This window comes from Anopheles arabiensis, chromosome 2 (assembly GCF_016920715.1).
Source record: "Anopheles arabiensis isolate DONGOLA chromosome 2, AaraD3, whole genome shotgun sequence".
In the NCBI taxonomy this organism is placed as follows: Eukaryota; Metazoa; Arthropoda; class Insecta; order Diptera; family Culicidae; genus Anopheles; species Anopheles arabiensis.
In genome coordinates this window covers 63933393-63952474 of record NC_053517.1, presented here as the reverse complement: position 1 = coordinate 63952474, position 19082 = coordinate 63933393, and the positions used below count along the sequence as shown (strand labels likewise).

The 19082-nt window shown below is 40.1% G+C and overlaps 2 protein-coding genes across 3 annotated transcripts; one reads left to right on the top strand and one right to left on the bottom strand.

Moving 5' to 3' along the window:
* Positions 1 to 3302: 3302 nt before the first annotated feature.
* On the bottom strand, positions 3303 to 5661 carry LOC120894365. The gene is made up of 2 exons (XM_040296895.1): positions 5220 to 5661; positions 3303 to 4012 (listed from the first exon to the last, which is right to left on the bottom strand). Exons 1-2 carry the CDS (start codon positions 5231 to 5233, stop codon positions 3358 to 3360), a joined length of 669 nt encoding a protein of 222 aa, XP_040152829.1. The 5' UTR covers positions 5234 to 5661; the 3' UTR covers positions 3303 to 3357.
* Positions 5662 to 9625: 3964 nt separating this feature from the next.
* On the top strand, positions 9626 to 18767 carry LOC120908892 (pyruvate carboxylase, mitochondrial). 2 transcript variants are annotated; one of them, XM_040320379.1, is made up of 8 exons: positions 9626 to 9763; positions 12903 to 13336; positions 13412 to 14664; positions 15108 to 15155; positions 16037 to 16434; positions 16520 to 16779; positions 16854 to 17959; positions 18044 to 18767. In XM_040320379.1, exons 2-8 carry the CDS (start codon positions 12984 to 12986, stop codon positions 18214 to 18216), a joined length of 3591 nt encoding a protein of 1196 aa, XP_040176313.1. In that variant the 5' UTR covers positions 9626 to 9763; positions 12903 to 12983; the 3' UTR covers positions 18217 to 18767. The 2 variants fall into 2 exon arrangements, with proteins under 2 accessions (XP_040176313.1, XP_040176314.1); XM_040320380.1 differs by lacking the exon at positions 15108 to 15155.
* Positions 18768 to 19082: the final 315 nt, after the last annotated feature.

Here is a 19082-nt window from a genome sequence, read left to right as displayed (position 1 = left end):
CATACATAATGTATGGGATACCCGGGTATGCCGGTCATAGAGATGAAGGTGTAAATTTGGTCATTGACACAACGGTTAAAGAACTGTCAAAGTTAGAAAACCGTTTATCTTCGAATCCGCGTATAAGGTTGGAAATAGACGAACCGAGATCGTCGCGGTGCCGCGAAATTCGCGCCTTGTTTATAACAGTTGTAGAACAGTTGAGCTGTCAAATCTTCCGCGCCTCCAATCGCGCCTGCTGTTTCGCAGAGATACCCAACTTCGGTATTGCTGAGATTTTCGCAGTAGCGCGATCCGATTATTTTTACTTTTTCTGGCGGATTTGTGTGAAAACTCGTGTCGAGAAATGAGTTTTGTATTTTATTTTGCATAAACTATGTGATATAAATAATTTGATTCGCAAATTGATAGAAAAATATTTCTTCTAGGCACATTCAATCGTCACCAGACCTCGGATGGTTCCATACACGAACCGCGATTATCTCGCCTATCTGTCAGATTTTATAACTTAATTGGCAGCTCAAGTCATACGCGATTTTCGCGGTACCGCGATGATCTCGGTTCGTCTATTTCGCGGTTAGATAATCGCGGTTCGTGTATGGAACCATCCGAGGTCTGGTGACGATTGAATGTGCCAAGAAGAAATATTTTTCTATCAATTTGCGAATCAAATTATTTATTTCACATAGTTTATGCAAAATAAAATACAAAACTCATTTCTCGACACGAGTTTTCACACAAATCCGCCAGAAAAAGTAAAAATAATCGGATCGCGGTACCGCGAAAATCTCAGCAATACCGAAGTTGGGTATCTCTGCGAAACAGCAGGCGCGATTGGAGGCGCGGAAGATTTGACAGCTCAACTGTTCTACAACTGTTATAAACAAGGCGCGAATTTCGCGGCACCGCGACGATCTCGGTTCGTCTATTTCCAGCCTAAGAGGTACCGTGTATCTCGGGAACCGCCTGTACACATATATACACCTTGACGGGCTGAAACATTTGGTGCGAGGCTACGGGCGTGACAAAATATTTGAAAATTTGTCAACTTTCAGGCCGCTCCCAGAAACACCGAAAAACCACCGTAACACTGCTTCTAGACCGATCAACTTTTGTACCGCGACAAATTTTCTGCGAGCTCGTTGTGCTAATAAAATTTCTCCTCCTTCCTGTCGTCATCAATACCCAAGCCACAGATTAAGCTTAAACGACTGGAAAATTGAACATCCATAGAAAAAAATGAAAGCTCCACAGCTTCATCGGTTTGATCAATAGATGGCGTATTACAACTCATCATTATATTGCTATCCTTTTCTTGTAATGTGTTTTCGCTTTTAATTTGAAATTTGAAATTGCAACTGTCAAAAGAAAACCTTGCAAGCGTCTTCAGCACTGCACTGTTGTAGTGTTCCCAGATATGAGCGTGCGATTCGATAGCACGATTTACGTGTTATGTTCTCTTGCGTTAAGCTCTGATCTATTTCACTTTATTAAAGATGGTCTGCATTATTCGGTTGTTGAAGACCAACCCGTTGAAAGGTATTAATATATCAAACTTATTTCGATAACTCTAGTAAAAGGAGAAATGAGATACATATTTCTCCCATCCTGATTATGAAGGGTAAACATAGTCATTATTATGTTTTTTTAAAAAGGTGTTTTTAAATTTCGCTTCACATAAATTTGGTTTGTTCTAATTATAGCAAGAAAATATTAATTTAAAAAGAAATAAAAACAGAAAAAGATAATAAAAATTAGGATTTGAACACACGCTTTCTCGGTTCGGAACCAAAAGAGTTGTCACTACTCTAGTTGGCAGTTACATTAGTGAGGGTGCAAAACCAGTATATAAACAAGCTAAGATGGTGGCAAGCTATCTGTTCTCGTTGAATCAAAATGTTGAAAAATTTCAAAGAGAACCCGTTACAGCCGTGAAAGTTTCGGTTGAAATCTTTATTCGCCTTCTAAGGCGACTAAGGCCTTAAATGCCTTCTGAATGCCTTCAAAGCCGTTTAATGCTGGTAGGGGAATACCCGGGTATGCCGGTTGCCAACTTACGTGTGTAAATCTGGTTGCCAACTCTACTGTTAACCCACCAAACTGACAGTTTTTGGCTTTGTTTCGTAGGTTGCGATGGTTTAGTCAACATGGAAATTGGTGGCGTTTTCGGTCTCATGGTTATTTGGGTTGATTGCGTTATGTACAAATGTTCAAATTCTACTTCTTACTTTGGCTTAACATATTTGTCAATACTGCGGCAAAAGTTGATCGTCTAGAAGCAATGTTTATACATTACATACATTTTCATATTGTACAAAGAAAGCTTCTTCCCCAACCGTTGTCGGTAAAGGCCTGCCTGTACCACTTGTGGGCTTGGCTTTCAGTGACTAATTGATTTCCCCCCATAGCACGATAGTCAGTCAGTATGGCGGCACAGTCCATTTGGGGATTGAACCCATGACGGGCATGTTGTTACGTCGTACGAGTTGACGACTGTACTACGAGACCGGCTAACAAAGAAAGCCTATGATTTAAAAAAATGAAATATATTAATCTTTTTAATCATAGTTTACTACTTTTGACCGAACACTGTTCACCTCATGAATTTATTTGATTGTCAAAAGTGCGGATTATCGAGGTGCGGGTTATCGAGCGTGCGGATTAGCGAGCGTATACTGTAGTTGGTTATTTTTTTCTTCTTCGGCTCAACAACCGTTGTTGGTCAAGGCCTGCCTGTACCACTAGGCATTTCCGACAGGTTTCGCTTCACCTGATCCAGCCATCGAGTTCGCTGTGCTCCCCTGCGCCTTATTCCGAACTGGGGATCGCTGTCGAACACCTTCTTGGTGGGGCATTAGCCCAGTATCCTCATGACATGCCCCAGCCTTCGCCACTGTCAGGATGCTCAGTTCACCGTACAGCTCTGCAAGCTCATGGTTCATCCTTCTCCTCCATGCTCCATGCTCGAACACACCGCCAAAGATGGTCCGGAGGATGCGTCGCTCAAACACGCCCAGAGCGTTTGCATCTTCCGCTCGGATGGTCCAGGATTCGTGTCCGTAGAGGACCACCGGGCGAATCAATGTGCGATATACCTGACATTTAATGGGTTTGGCATTCAGTAACTTATTAATTACCATAGCATGATAGTCAGTCCTACATATGGGGGACGGTTCATTTGGGGCTTGAACCCATGACGGGCATTGGGCATGTCGTACGAGTTGACGACTGTACCACCAGACCGTCCTAATGTTGGTTATATTTAAAAAAGCAAAATTATCTCAATTTGAGCTGAAATTGCGTTATTGTTTCAAACATAGTTTCTTTATTATTGTTATTATTATTGTCACAACACGTTTAAAAACAGCACATGAAAAAATCAGGTGCGCAACGTGCAACAGATATTTGTATTCTAACACAGTTCCATATACGATCACAACGGCAGCGTGATTTGTAATTCCTATATTTGTTCCGCCGTATCCTACTGGAAGAAGCTTCTGTAGCAACTAGGGACGTAGATGATTTCTTTGCTTTCTGGTCTAGTTCCGCTCGCGTGGTGGAGCGTATTTTACTCTTTTTTGCGTAACCGACAACAGTGACAAATTTTGTACTTGTCACAGGTTTTTGAGTTTTGTTCCGGCTCTCGAAGGAGACATCGTTTATATTGCGCTGATTCGAAACCGTTTGTTGAATTTTACGCTCGCGAGTTTTATCACCAGCAGCAGTCAAATTGACGATGGAGAGTTTTATAAATCTATTTTCGATAGTGTTCGTTGGCACACTGTCCTGATGAAGCATCCTTGACGATTCATTCATTGATTTTGAAGACAAACCGGCGGATTCATTGCTGCTTCGAGCTACTATTGGTTTGATCTGGACAAAGTTGACGTTTCCAGTTCCATTGGATGGATGCGTTACATTAGCATTGTCAAAGCTGACAATCTTGAATTGTCCCCTGATTTGATGAAACAGACCCAAAAGGTACATATACATCCATACATTCATCAGGCCGCTAGAAATACAAAAATGGGTGAAAATGTTGTACTATAATTAGGTAGTATTTTTTATGTACATTACGTGTTAATCACGTGATTGTATGTTTTGTCTACACAGTAATTATCTATTTTACGAAAATCTGGCCATGGTAGGCCTCTAATGGCTTGGCTAGTTGTGATGTACTGATAAACCAACGAATGCGCCAATTGAAAAATATAAATTCAGCGCCTAATATCTATCATATCCAATAAATGACAAGTTCCATTCAACCTAACATATGAGCCATCTGAACAAATAAACAATCAAACAACTGCACTTTTTATGTAAGTGTGAAAATATCCTATATCGCTAAGTTGCTAATGTGTCAATGTGCATGCAAATCATACTACGATGCAAAATACCGAAACGCCTACACAAAACAAACATAAAATGGGATCGTGAAAGGATCGTACGGGTAAATATTTACAATCAATTTTTTCCCAAAAATATGGACAAACAAACCATTGGCAAATGTACACCATTGGTTATCAGCTCGATCCAAATGTGTGCTTCATGTTGCTATACGACGCACATCATAATAGTGCATCGCATAGGCGCACAAGAAAGGTCATCCGACACTTTTGGTACAGTTCAACGCAGTTGGTAATCCAGAGCAAATGACTTCCGCAAAACTTATCAAATATGATTAACACACTCTCATTGTCTATTGAGTCCTTGGGAAATTTGATAAGCTATCTCATAACTTATTTACGCTACCTTAAATCGGTTTGGATTTCGCACCCCATACCTATTACCCGTCCAATACACTGAACAAGTCTGGCTCAAGCGAATAGCACAAAATAAGATACTTACAGAACCAGAAACCAACAAAGAATCATTAAAAATCAGCAAGCACGCAGCATACATGAATAAACGATCGAATGCAACAAAATGGGAAGAAATAGTACTTTATGCCCCGCATCGTGGTACATGGTCAGTCAATGATCTTTCAATCTCTTTCTGCATGCCCCGTGTGGACGATGGTTTGTTACATTCATTTATTAAAATGTATTTATCTACGTTTCCTTTATTGGCCTCCAAGTAAATATATGCTAGCTATCATCTTGTTGAACAACATCTTTGAGATTTTATACTTTAAAATTTATCACGGCAACTGCGTATTTGTGCCTAACACACTAACATGTCGCACACGTTCAATGTCGATCACTTTTTTCGATACTCACTTTATAAATTGCATTGTCGGTGAATTCGTAAATAGGACGCACAATGTTTGAAACACTCGATCCGGAAAACATCCAAGAGCTGTGCAACCTGTGAATCGGTCCGTTAAGAAAACTAAGGGCAGTGTACACGTGAGTTTTCCGGGTTTGGCGTCATCACACTCTGTTGCAGACGATGATCCTTTTGCACCGTGCTCGACCGATCTTCAAATCTAAGCACCTGGCCAAAAACTGTATTCCGACAGCATCAACGCAGCACGTGCTATCTTTGCGGTAAACAAGCTGCCAATGAAATAAGCTACGTTTCACTGATTTGGAGGCCTTTTTGTTACCACGGCTGTGTGTTTTTTCTTTCTTTCTTTCTTTTACGGTGTCTCGTTCTTTTTCTTCACCGTGCTAACATTTTGCGGAGCTTTTAAGTGTTTTTTCGTTATCCATTTTACGCACCGTTTTCAACGATCTGCTCCATCTTCCATATCTTGCATGGCTGGCTGGCTAGCTGACTTGGCTGGCTGGCCGCTAGCCGGTCTGGAAGCAGTAGATCAGATGGAATTGTGCCTCTTCCTCTTTTTCCCATGCGAGCTCACGCACTCACTCATTCATTTACTCTTATTATCACATTTTATTGTGCCTTCATCCCGTCTACCGGCGTTCGTTCGCAACAGTAAAGTTTCGTTTCGGCTGCTCTTAGCATAAGCTTTAAGGCTGCTGCTATAAAATATACCACAACTCCTGCAAAACGTTCCGATTTGATAAAACACACGTCAAGCATGGAACTACATTAAGAACTTATGCTTCAAACTCATTCGTCGTGAAAGAGCGTTCAATGTAGTCAAGAATAATGATGATAGCATGAGTGTTTGCATTTGCAGCAATCGAGAAGCAATTGCGGTTTGACAAGTTAACCATATTAAAGGAAAACATTGTAAATTGTAGCATTTGTAACATCATATTGAAACACAATAGCATAATCTGTAGTAAAGATACGATAAGACCTTTTATATAGATATTAAAAAAAATCATTTTGGTTGTTGTAATTTATATCGTTAGCTACAAACGAAGTAGTAACAATAATTGTTATTATTAATTTGATCCAGCAGACAGCTCACTGTGCTCAAATCGAGCGTGTGAATTGTTCATACCTTTTTGGTTAGGTCATTTCAGATAAAACCATGACATTGGCAATACAATTTGCTGTGGGAAACAATATAAATTCTAACATTGTGTGTGTTTGTTCATGCTAACCATAGTTTTCATAGACTTATTAACCATTTATGTTTGCTTTTAACACAATGGCATACAGCTCAAGCGCAACATTGACATTGAATCAATCTCGTATAATTTGCGGGAATTCGAAAAACTTCATCTATATTTATACTTTATTTATATTTATACTATATTTATTTAAGCAGGTATACTTTGGATTAAATAACTTACCTGTATTATAGAAGACTATTACTACTACTTGTTGCGTCACGATCTGTATGGAACATCTATTAGAACATTATTGAACAACACTGAATACATTTTGCTTCACTACACCGTATACACCGTACGAGAGGTTTGTTCAATTGAGTATTATACATGGCTATAAATTTTGATTTTTTGTTCTTTGTAAATTAACATTATTGCGGCTTCGGCCGTATTTTTTACAAAATGATCTTGTTTAGAGATATCATTGCAGTGGAGATGTCCTGTAATTACAGAGTATAACGTGCTGTTTGGTTTTAGTTATCCACATGAATATTATTTATTTTAAATTATTAAATACCTTGGAATTCACAAATCACATCTTAAGTACACATAAGCTGTGCAAGGTTTGCAATTAGAAATGGATTGAGTTTTGTTTTATTTTTTCTCAACATATATGAAAATAATAAGTGCAACATATCTGTTATTGCAACATGTTCTTATTAACTAGAGTTACAATCACCAATTTTATGGCAAAATCATATTCAAAGGTAAACGTGAGGGGTCTACTATATTATCTGATTGGTGCATTTTTCTTTTGCAGTAAGTACTTCCATACAGATCAATACACCACGCTTTCGATAATTTTAGTTGTTCTAAGTTTTACCAAATTAGTCCCACCAGCCATAGTTCATGGCGATAGCACCCGTGAGAAATACTGACTGCAATGATCTGAATGCGTGGCACGGGAAGGAAGGTAAAGACGGTCACTGCGGGTAAGATTGACACTTCTCATAAATGCATGAAAAAGGTAATTTTAGAATAATTCAGCAATGCAGCAACCTAACTGAAAGGAAAAAACCAAATAGAATATTTTGAGAATATTTTTGGCACAGTGTATCCAAAATTGGTTAAATTCACTATCAAAAACAATTTGCAATCGTGCGCACCCTTGTCTATCTAATTTGACTTCTGCGGAGCTTAAGCTCCGTAACTTGCATTATTTACATTTTCGGAAGTTTTATTACATTAATGAGTTATTCAGAAAAAAAACTGGCGAAAGAATATGAAAAAATAAAATAAAACATTTTTTCCGGGCGGTTTATGAATCCTAACACTAAAGACAGGCTCTCTGTCGTAGGGAAAGATGGACCCCGAATATGTTGATTTATGTTACTTCTTATATCAATTAGTGATGAATATATTTTTATTTTATTTTTATTTTCTATTCCTATTCCTCGCTCGGCGCTGGTGAGGCACTTCAAAAAGTAATTAATAAGAGTAATTTCCTAAAGAGATGTTTTAGACTGTTTTTTCTGTAAGCTGGTGCAATGTCAGCTGTTAGTGTCCGATATTTCAATAGTGCTTTAGATTCTGCATTATTCGAGATGTTAGAAGTGGCGCTTACAATTAACGGCTGAATGAACCGCCGTTGCATTTGACCAAGAATTGGTATGTGCCAGGATGTGGAAATCAATGGGATCGGTTAAAATATTGTAAACCTCTTCAACTTCCAACGTTTTCTACAGGTCTCCATCTTAGCCTTGATGGTGTCCATCTTTCCCATATCAGGTGAAGTCCGTCTTACCCGAACATTTCAAAACTGTACGAAAAAACAAGTACTTATTTCATGAAAAAAAAACATGAAAAGCGATAGATACTTAAAAGTTTCATCACATTTTCTGATAAAATCCAAGTTTAAGATAATGTTTGCACATTTTCATGGTCATTGTATTAATATTTTTCCAGGATTTTTAACATTTTCCTTAAGGTGTCCGTCTTTACCTACCTTCCCCTACGACCAACTCTAACAACAATAGTGCTGTGCTTCATGAAACTTTCGTAAAAAATCAGTCATCTAAACCTTCAATGATGTGTGATTCGTGGTTCCAATCATGAGCTATGTGAAGATATAATCTTCACGGACCGAGCGGTCAACCGTTACCTAGCTTTTAGGAATCGTTTCGACGAGATACGAAAAAGAACGCGAATTTACACTCAATGTCCAATATCAAGGTGATACAGCATAACACAACTGTGATGTGGATAATTTCAAAATTGAATCAAACCGCTTACGTAGTAAAATGCAATGATGAGGCAGCAATGGGGGAAAATATTTAGATATGCACCTTTAGAGATTGTGGATACTCTACAGATTAAAAATCATTGTGTATGTATATTTGTTCTGTGCTCTACTATATGCATAAAAAAGATAAAATCATCCATGAACCTCAACGCTCAAAATACAGATTTAAAGAATTACTATTGCCTAGAGTTACACACCTCTACTAGCAAGGGTAAGCGCGTAGATTGATACACTAAATAACAAGACACAGCCCTAGCGATCGGAAAAATAAAGTTATTTCAAAGTAACATGAGAATGCACAACATTATTTTGGTTTTATTTTGTTCAAGTAATGTGTAAAAAAAACCCGGTTTTATGTTACAAAATTTAATTAACCTCAAATTAAAACGTATACAGAGTGTTTAATACCCCTGTGCATAGTGGGACATTTGGAGTAAAACTGGCGAAAAAGATTGTTTAACGATATCTCGGATTTAAGAATGTTGCTTTACAATTGTACAAATTCTCTTCCGACTATAAATTGTAAACGGCTTCCAACCAATTTATCCCTTACCATCCCTTACCCAAAATTATGAATGTAACGTTTACCATCATTTTTAAAAAAAAATAAGTTAAAATGTTTGAGAAACAGCAAGTATAATCTGTTGTGGTAATTACCAGCTCACATTTATTTAAAACATTTTGACACTTTTTCGACCACTTTTTCGGCACACAATAGGTATGGGGATATAGAAGTACCATACCTACTAACATAAAAAATACATATTATATTCAACATATTAACGTCTCACGTATAGCATTTTGGACTTTTACAGCAACAAAAGTCCAACGTGCTGCGATAGACATAACACACAAACACAACAGTACGCATGCCATGAAATCAGCTGCCATGCGGACATATGGGCCCGATGCGTTCAGTTTCACGTTCAGTTCATGGGACGGTAACGGTGGATACGGTGTTCGGAATCGTCCGCATCCATAGTAATCTACATCAGTGTTGTGCCTCGTCGGGGCTGTTTGAGGTTTTCACCGCATCGTGCTGTTGCTTATGGTAAATCTGTTGCCTAGTTAATCGCGACCTTTGTGCAAACAGTTGTCCCAAGAATGTATAAGTGGATCGATTCGATTTGGGAACGAAACATCAAGGCGTGTTTTTGGTTTTCTTCTGCCCAAACAATAACATTGTAGTTGACATGCCGGTGTAACGTGTTACAGCTACTACGTTGTTAGCTGTTGTCTTGTCCAATGCTATTACTTGTTGCATTTCGCGTTATTGGTTTGCCCAACATCTACACTGTCAATTCAGACATAAGATTGTTTTCTAATATGTTGCGTAATAGACATTAAGCCATCCGCGTTTTATTCGGCACCGGGCCGCCGATCGAACTAGCACCGCGTCATGGCTTGTACGGACACACGAGATACGGACGGGAGAAAAGTTACTGTTAGTGTTAGTGTTAACGATGGGTGCAGTGGAAATCGTACGACCATCAAAAGGGTCGGTAAGAGATTTTTCTGTGCTTCATCATCGCACGATGCGTGGCACCAGTCCATACCGACGACGTTGGACAAGCTTACACTAAAGCTAAAGAAACCAGTTGACCCCAATTCTTCCCCGTTTCAATGTCGTGCTGAAAGGTGCACAATAATCTTGCCCCCTGTTCGTACGCCAAGCGATACGCGTTTCGATGTGATGCGTGTAAACATCTGGGGCCTGATAATACGCACGATGTAATAACGTAGCGCTCAGACGCATCAGTATTACACTTCAGCTAGCGTACATTATTTGAACACTTGCATTGAACGGTTTTAGCTTTTCATGTGTTAGTTTGTTTATTTTTCCGCCCATTACTTTACCATATGTTTGCCGCACGCGATGACCTTCGATCTAAAGGTTGTCAAATGAAAGGTTTTTTTCTTAAGATTTTACGTTACTACTACTACCACCACAAAAGAGTTCAATGTCCACGTCGCGAAATAAAGCTAATAACAAGGTTTTTTTTTGTGTGTGTAGATGGTGATGTGATTTGTTCTGTGTACCGTGCAGGTAACACGCGGTCTTTAGTGGACCAGCGTAACGATGGACTTAATAGGAGAATGTGACCAAACTATGAATTATCAAGCAAGGTTTTTATGGTCTTAAACGTCTTTTTTTAATGTACAAGTGGATTTCAAATAATAGGTATTGAGTCAAAATACAATGTTAATACAATTTTGTTCATGTTTGTTATTACCGACACAACGGACTCAATGCCGATATAGAAACAAATTCATCTGATAGTTCGATTCTGGCGAATTTCATCTTATCAAATTGCCAAAGATCGCACACTGTCATGCAAATAAAAATAAAATATAATAAAACTCCAATAAACTTTTGAAGCTATGATCAATATTATCGGGCAAATGAAGGTTATGAGCCACTGGTGGCAGCACAGCAATAACCGGAGAGTGGCAGGCAGCATAACCACACACGAGTCGAATAGGTTTAAACACATTTTCCTTTGGCACTCATAGATCACCGCCATGCGAGAACTGTACAATGTGTGTTAGTTATTGATAACGATTGAGACCCGTAATCGTCTTACGCTTTTTTTTTGCCCTTCTATTCTGATTTCAACGTATTTTGCTATGCTTTCAATCAATTCTGCTGTTGCTGCCTACTGTCGCCGCCGTGTGACTCTGAATTGGCCGACGGGTTTAATCATAACTAATCAATTTCAACTGATATTTCCAAGGTATTAGTGCTATTTATTTATGAAAGTAACGGCTAGCAATCGTTATCACCAATCGTAGACTCGAACTGAATGATATGACGTGTAGGACGGGCAGGGTTGCATGCTTTTTCTAAGACAATTGGTACACTTTCTAGAATCGCAATCACTGCTTCTAGTTGACCAAAGAATAATTTTCTGAAAGATTTGTTGCCGACTATCTCGATATGCAAAAAAAAGTTAATTTCCAATATTTTGTATTTGTAAAGTTTTTGACGTTCCAATAAGAGTGCCATCGAATCAACATCCTGTCACACAAGACTCAGCATGGTGATAACCAACTTTATCAATCAACATGTGAAACAAAAGTTTCACTTCCCATGTGGACGAGTTCAGAAAGTGTGCCAGTAAAAGTAATAGCCGCTCCTAAAAACTCCCTGTAAATAAATTCCAAACATCAAAACTCTCGCCTCTATTATAGATTAAGAAACAGAATAAATGGTCTACTTTTGCCGATAGAGAATCATTTCAATTTCTTTTATCATTCTAACAACAAAAGGATTTTGGGCCTTTGGAAACAGTTTGTGTAGTGTGTTGACAGTATCGCAATTGTGTAAGATGTGCGAGAAACTCTTGAATTCCAGTTCCACATTGAAAATATTTCCTAGTTCATTAGTATATGGTTATATTTGGATATTTGGAGCAATGTAAACTTTACTGGAATTACTGGATTTTATCATACGGTGTTTGGCCTCTTTTTTATTTACGATCTAATATGTCAGCACTTTTTTTACATTGAAGTGTACATTGAAGTTTGAATTAAAAACACGCTCTAATAGATGAAGAGCAGCCAGTCCAGTTTAATACCCACTATGCTAATCGCCTAATCAACATTTATTTTTGGTATTTCCAAACAATATGTGTAACAACTGCCAATGCTTTTTACACGTTTTTTATTACTATGCTTTTAATAATGAACACCTTTATCTGTTGACTGCATTCACGTTTAAATGCTATTTGGTTGTTACAAAATAGCAAAATTGTTTATAAATCAAACCACTATTGATTATGCCTGCCCTGGGTTATCAACAACATGAATACGAAAACAAAATCACATTTTGCACTTTGGAACCTAAATCAACGATTTGCCGAACGAACTACTAGCAATGCCAATGCGAAGGCAACTTAGTTCCTGTTTCTATTCACCGTTTCAGTTCCAGTTATATAAAACTGACCAGCCGGTACTTTGCATTTTATCACTTGTTTAAGATGTGTTACTTCGAACAAAGTTGGATATTCTATTGAATTTCGAATGATAACAGTTCGAAAAGTTCTTTTTCACTTCATTTGCCGATGGAACTGTTTGTTATATACAGTCTAACTTTGGGCTATTAGAGCTCATGCCTTAATCTCACTTAAGGCACACATATGCTGAAAATGTACTCAACAGTTTTGTTTGTCTTTTCTTAAAACTTCTAGAGGATTAGCAGTAGAAACACAAGAGCAACCCTTGGAATCCACCGTCCACCGCCAACTGAAGAGTAACCGTTAAACGTCAAGATGCAGCTATTCAGTGCCCAAATCGCTGTTGCAGGATTACGGCGAACAAATCGGGCTCGCCTGTGGACCATCCGTAAAAATGGCTTTGCAAGCCAGGTCGAATACAAACCCATACGATCCGTGCTGGTTGCGAATCGAGGAGAAATTGCCATTCGTGTCTTTCGTGCCTGCACGGAACTTGGAATCCGATCCGTGGCCGTTTACTCCGAACAGGACAAGATGCATATGCACCGTCAAAAAGCAGATGAGTCATACATGGTAGGAAAAGGGCTGGCCCCTGTTGAAGCATACCTCAGCATTCCGGAAATCATTCGAGTGTGCAAGGAAAATGATGTTGATGCCGTTCATCCTGGGTAATTGTTTGGCAAATAATTTCTTAAATCATCCTTCTCGACCGTCCCCTAATGGCTTTGCTGCTTTTGTTTCAGATATGGATTTTTGTCTGAACGGTCTGACTTTGCGCAAGCTGTCATCGATGCAGGATTGCGTTTCATTGGCCCTTCGCCGAAAGTTGTGCAACAGATGGGAGATAAGGTCGCTGCACGCAAGGCTGCCATCGAGGCTGGTGTGCCCATTGTACCCGGTACAGATGGACCAGTAACCACCAAAGAGGAGGCTGTCGAGTTCTGTCGTAAGCATGGTTTGCCCGTCATTTTTAAGGCTGCGTACGGTGGTGGCGGCCGTGGCATGCGAGTCGTTCGCAAAATGGATGAAGTTGAAGATAACTTCATGCGTGCCAGTTCCGAAGCAAAAGCAGCATTCGGAAATGGTGCTATGTTCATTGAAAAGTTCATTGAGCGTCCGCGGCACATTGAGGTGCAACTGCTCGGTGACAAAGCGGGAAATGTCGTTCATCTGTACGAGCGCGACTGTTCCGTGCAGCGACGCCATCAAAAGGTAGTTGAAATTGCGCCGGCACCCCGCCTGCCGATTGAAGTGCGGGACAAAATGACGGAGTATGCCGTTCGTTTGGCGCGACACGTGGGCTATGAAAATGCGGGCACGGTCGAGTTCTTGTGCGACGAATCTGGAAACTTTTACTTTATCGAAGTTAATGCTCGACTACAAGTTGAGCATACCGTTACTGAGGAAATTACTGGCATCGATCTGGTGCAGTCGCAGATCCGTGTTGCTGAAGGTATGACTCTGCCCGAACTTGGCTACACGCAAGAAAATATCAAACCGCAAGGATATGCTATTCAGTGCCGTGTTACAACGGAAGATCCGGCGAACGATTTCCAACCAAACACAGGCCGTTTGGAGGTATTCCGTTCCGGTGAAGGTATGGGTATTCGTTTGGACAGCGCCTCAGCTTACGCTGGTGCCATTATTTCTCCGTACTACGATTCGCTACTGGTCAAAGTCATATCGCACGCCTCGGATCTACAATCGTCCGCGGCAAAAATGAACCGAGCCCTGCGTGAGTTCCGTATTCGGGGTGTCAAAACCAATATACCATTCCTGCTTAATGTGCTTGAGAATCAAAAGTTCCTCAATGGAGTACTTGACACCTACTTTATCGATGAGCATCCGCAGCTGTTCCGATTTTCCAAATCGAAAAACCGCGCTCAGAAGCTGCTGAACTATCTTGGCGAAGTTTTGGTAAATGGACCGACCACTCCACTCGCGACGAAACTAAAGCCCGCTGAAGTTCAACCGCACGTTCCTCAATTGCCATTAGGTAAGTGACACGGCAGCATACGCATTTAGTATCATTATTACCAGCTGTCAAAGCCGTTTTGTTCTCGTTTTATGTTGCTGTTCTTTTTTATGTGTTTTTTGTGTGACGTATAGTGTTTACTTTTCCTTTAACTTTCCTTCAACAAACAAATTGTTTTTCTTTTATGTTTTTTCTTTCTTTTTTTGTGATAATTTCTCGTTAAAACGTGTGCTATTGTTTTCTGTGTGTTGATTAATGACTACGATTACAATGCAATTATAATGAACAACATGGGGGTTAACAACACGACGACAACAACTACCACCACTATGACGACGACCGGTGTGCTGCTTTTAAACCCAATTCCAAACCAACCTCTTATACTAATGTTATTTTACGTGCGTAATTCGCACACTCGAACTCGACGCACTGTCGCGAAATATCAAATGTGTTTCGCCTCATAGATCTATCACCGGAAGCACTGGCCGAGGAGGAAGAGGGTACAAGAAAAGGTAGACTGTCTCTCTTGCTCGTTTAATGTAAAAAAAAGTAGTTGAATAAGATACATATTGCCTGTTAACATGACTACATGGCGGTACAACACAATGACTCTTACATAAAACAATGGAATGGGGTATAACCTTCTACACACGAACACGAACAACAATATTACACGAGACACACTTCAGCATTTCCCTCAAAACCTTATTTGCAACAATCTTCGTATAACTTCACGTCAAAAATGTATAACTAAGCGTTGTTGCTAACCAATAACAGATTATGTAATGTTTTGCCGACACAATAAAATATCCGCAGCTACTACAGCTACAGATACTCGATAGGCCACAACCTAGAATAGTACTTCCTAGAATTTTTGGTACGGTAAATACTTGTGATGGTGCCATCGTGTAATTGCTGTGTGGTGTACTAATACAAAATAATGGCAACAGTGGTAATGTAACATGTAATGACACATACTGTTGCATGGCCTGCATTTGACTGTTTGCTTTATACACTACATCTCGAGGAAGTTTACTCGAATTTCAATATAACGGTAATTATTAGCACTAATTTCGTTTTAGTACTAATGTTTGTTAAAATTTTGCATGACCCGTGCCTGTGCATAAATGTGTAAAAATGAATATTTTTGGATGTAATATTAACTTCAAAATCTGAACAAAACTAAACTATGTTAAGCAAGTTTTTGCAGCATATATTGTTATTTTTTTAAATAATTTTGATACATTAATCATTTACATTCAAAACGCATATTCCATTGTCAAATTTACACACTACATCGCATGTCATCCTTTCTTCGTCTTATTTTAAATCTACGATTTACGAACTCGAAAATATCCGATATCAGGAGCGGTTAGTAATTTTGTTCAAACAGTTACAGAGCCACCGCGTGGTTTCAAACAAATTCTGCAGGAGGAAGGCCCTGAAGGTTTTGCAAAGGCGGTACGAAGCCAAAAGAAGCTGCTACTCATGGATACCACGTTCCGCGACGCTCATCAATCGCTACTAGCCACACGTGTACGAACGCACGACCTGCTGAAGATATCGCCGTTTGTGGCGCACAAATTTAACAACCTATATTCGCTAGAAAACTGGGGAGGTGCTACTTTCGACGTCGCACTCCGTTTCCTGCACGAATGCCCATGGGAACGGTTGGAGGAAATGCGCAAACAGATTCCAAACATTCCCTTCCAGATGCTTCTACGCGGTGCAAACGCCGTTGGATACACGAACTATCCCGATAATGTGGTGTACAAATTCTGTGAACTGTCGGTGAGCGTTTAGAACGAAAAATTTGTAGCTTTAGGTAACATTTGGATGAAATTATCATAATTCGGACGTTTCCTTCCCTCGCCAGGTACAATGTGGAATGGATATTTTCCGAGTATTTGACTCGTTGAACTATCTGCCGAACTTGATCCTCGGTATGGAAGCGGCCGGTAATGCTGGCGGTGTAGTGGAGGCTGCTATCTCGTACACTGGAGATGTGAGTGATCCGAAAAAAACCAAGTACGATCTTAAATACTACACTAACCTCGCCGACGAATTAGTCAAAGCAGGGACTCATGTCCTGTGCATCAAGGATATGGCTGGACTGCTAAAACCGCAAGCCGCACGGTACGAAGAAAGTGATACAACCATGTCGTTGATTTTCTTCATTATTAAACATTTTTTGTGCTACTGTCTTACAGCTTACTCATTACAGCTATTCGCGAAAAACACCCAGATGTACCAATTCACATTCACACACACGATACATCTGGAGCGGGCGTAGCGTCTATGCTAGCATGTGCCGAGGCTGGTGCCGATGTCGTTGATGTCGCGGTCGACTCCATGTCTGGAATGACTTCGCAGCCGAGTATGGGAGCGGTTGTCGCATCTCTTCAGGGCACCAGTCTCGATACTGGCTTAGGATTGCCGGATATTAGCGAATACTCTGCCTACTGGGAGCAAACGCGTACGCTATATGCACCATTCGAATGCACCACCACGATGAAATCGGGCAATGCCGATGTGTACATGAATGAAATTCCTGGAGGACAGTACACGAATTTGCAATTCCAGGCTTACTCGCTTGGATTGGGGGATTTCTTTGAAGACGTCAAAAAGGCGTACCGTGAGGCCAACCTGTTGTTGGGAGACATCATTAAAGTTACTCCCTCTTCGAAGGTCGTTGGTGATTTGGCCCAATTCATGGTACAAAACCACTTAACGGCCGACCAGGTGCTGGAACGAGCGGAGGAGCTTTCTTTCCCGAAATCAGTGGTCGAGTTCCTGCAGGGTGCTATTGGCACACCACATGGCGGCTTCCCCGAACCACTACGATCTCGCGTACTTAAGGATATGCCACGCATTGAGGGACGTCCCGGTGCTCAACTGGCTCCACTTGATTTTGATGCACTTAAGAAATCGCTACAGGAATCTCATCCCGACGTGCAAGATCGTGATGTCATGTCGGCAGCCCTCTACCCTCAAGTTACAAACGATTTCCTTAACTTCCGCGATACATTCGGGCCGGTAGATAAACTAAATACACGCGTATTTCTTACCGGACCGAAGGTAGGTGAGGAGTTTGAGGCAACCATAGAGAAGGGAAAAACGCTTGGCTTCAAGACACTAGCTATGGCCGAAGATCTAACTGCCAACGGTGAACGAGAAGTGTTTTTCGAACTGAACGGTCAGTTGCGTTCGGTGCTGATTCGCGACAAGGAGGCAGTCAAGGAGTTGCACATCCATCCAAAGGCTACCAAGGGTAACAAAAACGAAGTTGGTGCCCCAATGCCCGGATCCGTGATCGGTAAGTTTCATTCGACGAGCAAGCAGTACCGTTGGACCGTTTTGCTAATATTTTGTATCTACTTTTCACGAATCTATTTTACAGAAATCAAGGTAAAGGTTGGAGACCACGTCGAGAAAGGCCAGCCGCTGATTGTGCTGTCGGCAATGAAGATGGAAATGGTGGTGCAGTCGCCCCGAGCTGGCGTTGTGAAAACACTGGATATCAGCAACGGCATGAAACTCGAAGGAGAAGACTTGCTTTTGACTCTTGAATAAGGTTTCGGCTAAAAAAACTCAATGATATGCCTTATAATTGATGCTGATACCGGTTTGCGGTCATGCAGGGAAAGGATACATCCCAACAAAACACTACATGGAAAGAAAACGGCCATGAAATTGTTATTAAATTAACATGCGTTACGATCATACAAACATGATGGCCTTCTAGAAGTTAGTTTTCACTATCATCACAATCGTGCTTTGTGGCAATGTTTTAATCGTACCGATTGCGCTCTACGATATTGGTACAATTAACTACTCTTTGCATCGTACTCTATGAGAACTGCATTCGATAATTACATGAAATGAAATCATCCGAGCCTAGCTCATTACCCAGCTATCCAACGTGTTTTATAAAACCCGTATCATCAAAACTCTGTAGCTGTTGATAGATTATATTGTGTTTTTTTTTTGTTAGATTAGTTTCATGAGACTTTTGTTTAGTTATGGTTTGGGAAGGGATATCAAATATAAAATATTTTATATGCAATGCGTTTAAGGTGCGCATGGTAATGTGTTTTTTATGAAACAATAAAATATTACTAGAACATTTTGTTTTGATTTGAATGATACAATCCGACAAACTATATAGCAATCAAGGAACACTTTGTTTGATGAGCTTAACCGTTTTCATTGACTTTCAAAGATTTGCTTAAAATTGGAGAGCTCTACCTACCCCATTAGATCTCAATCACTTCCTGTACCCAAATATGTCCAGAAAGGGTGACAAGACCGTTACTTATTGTGCGAATAGATAGCAACGTGTACAAATTGGTGATAAGTGATAGAGCACCATATCTGAGACAATCGAATGACTTCACCAAACTATTCCATAGGTATCGCACATTTGTCCAAACACCAAA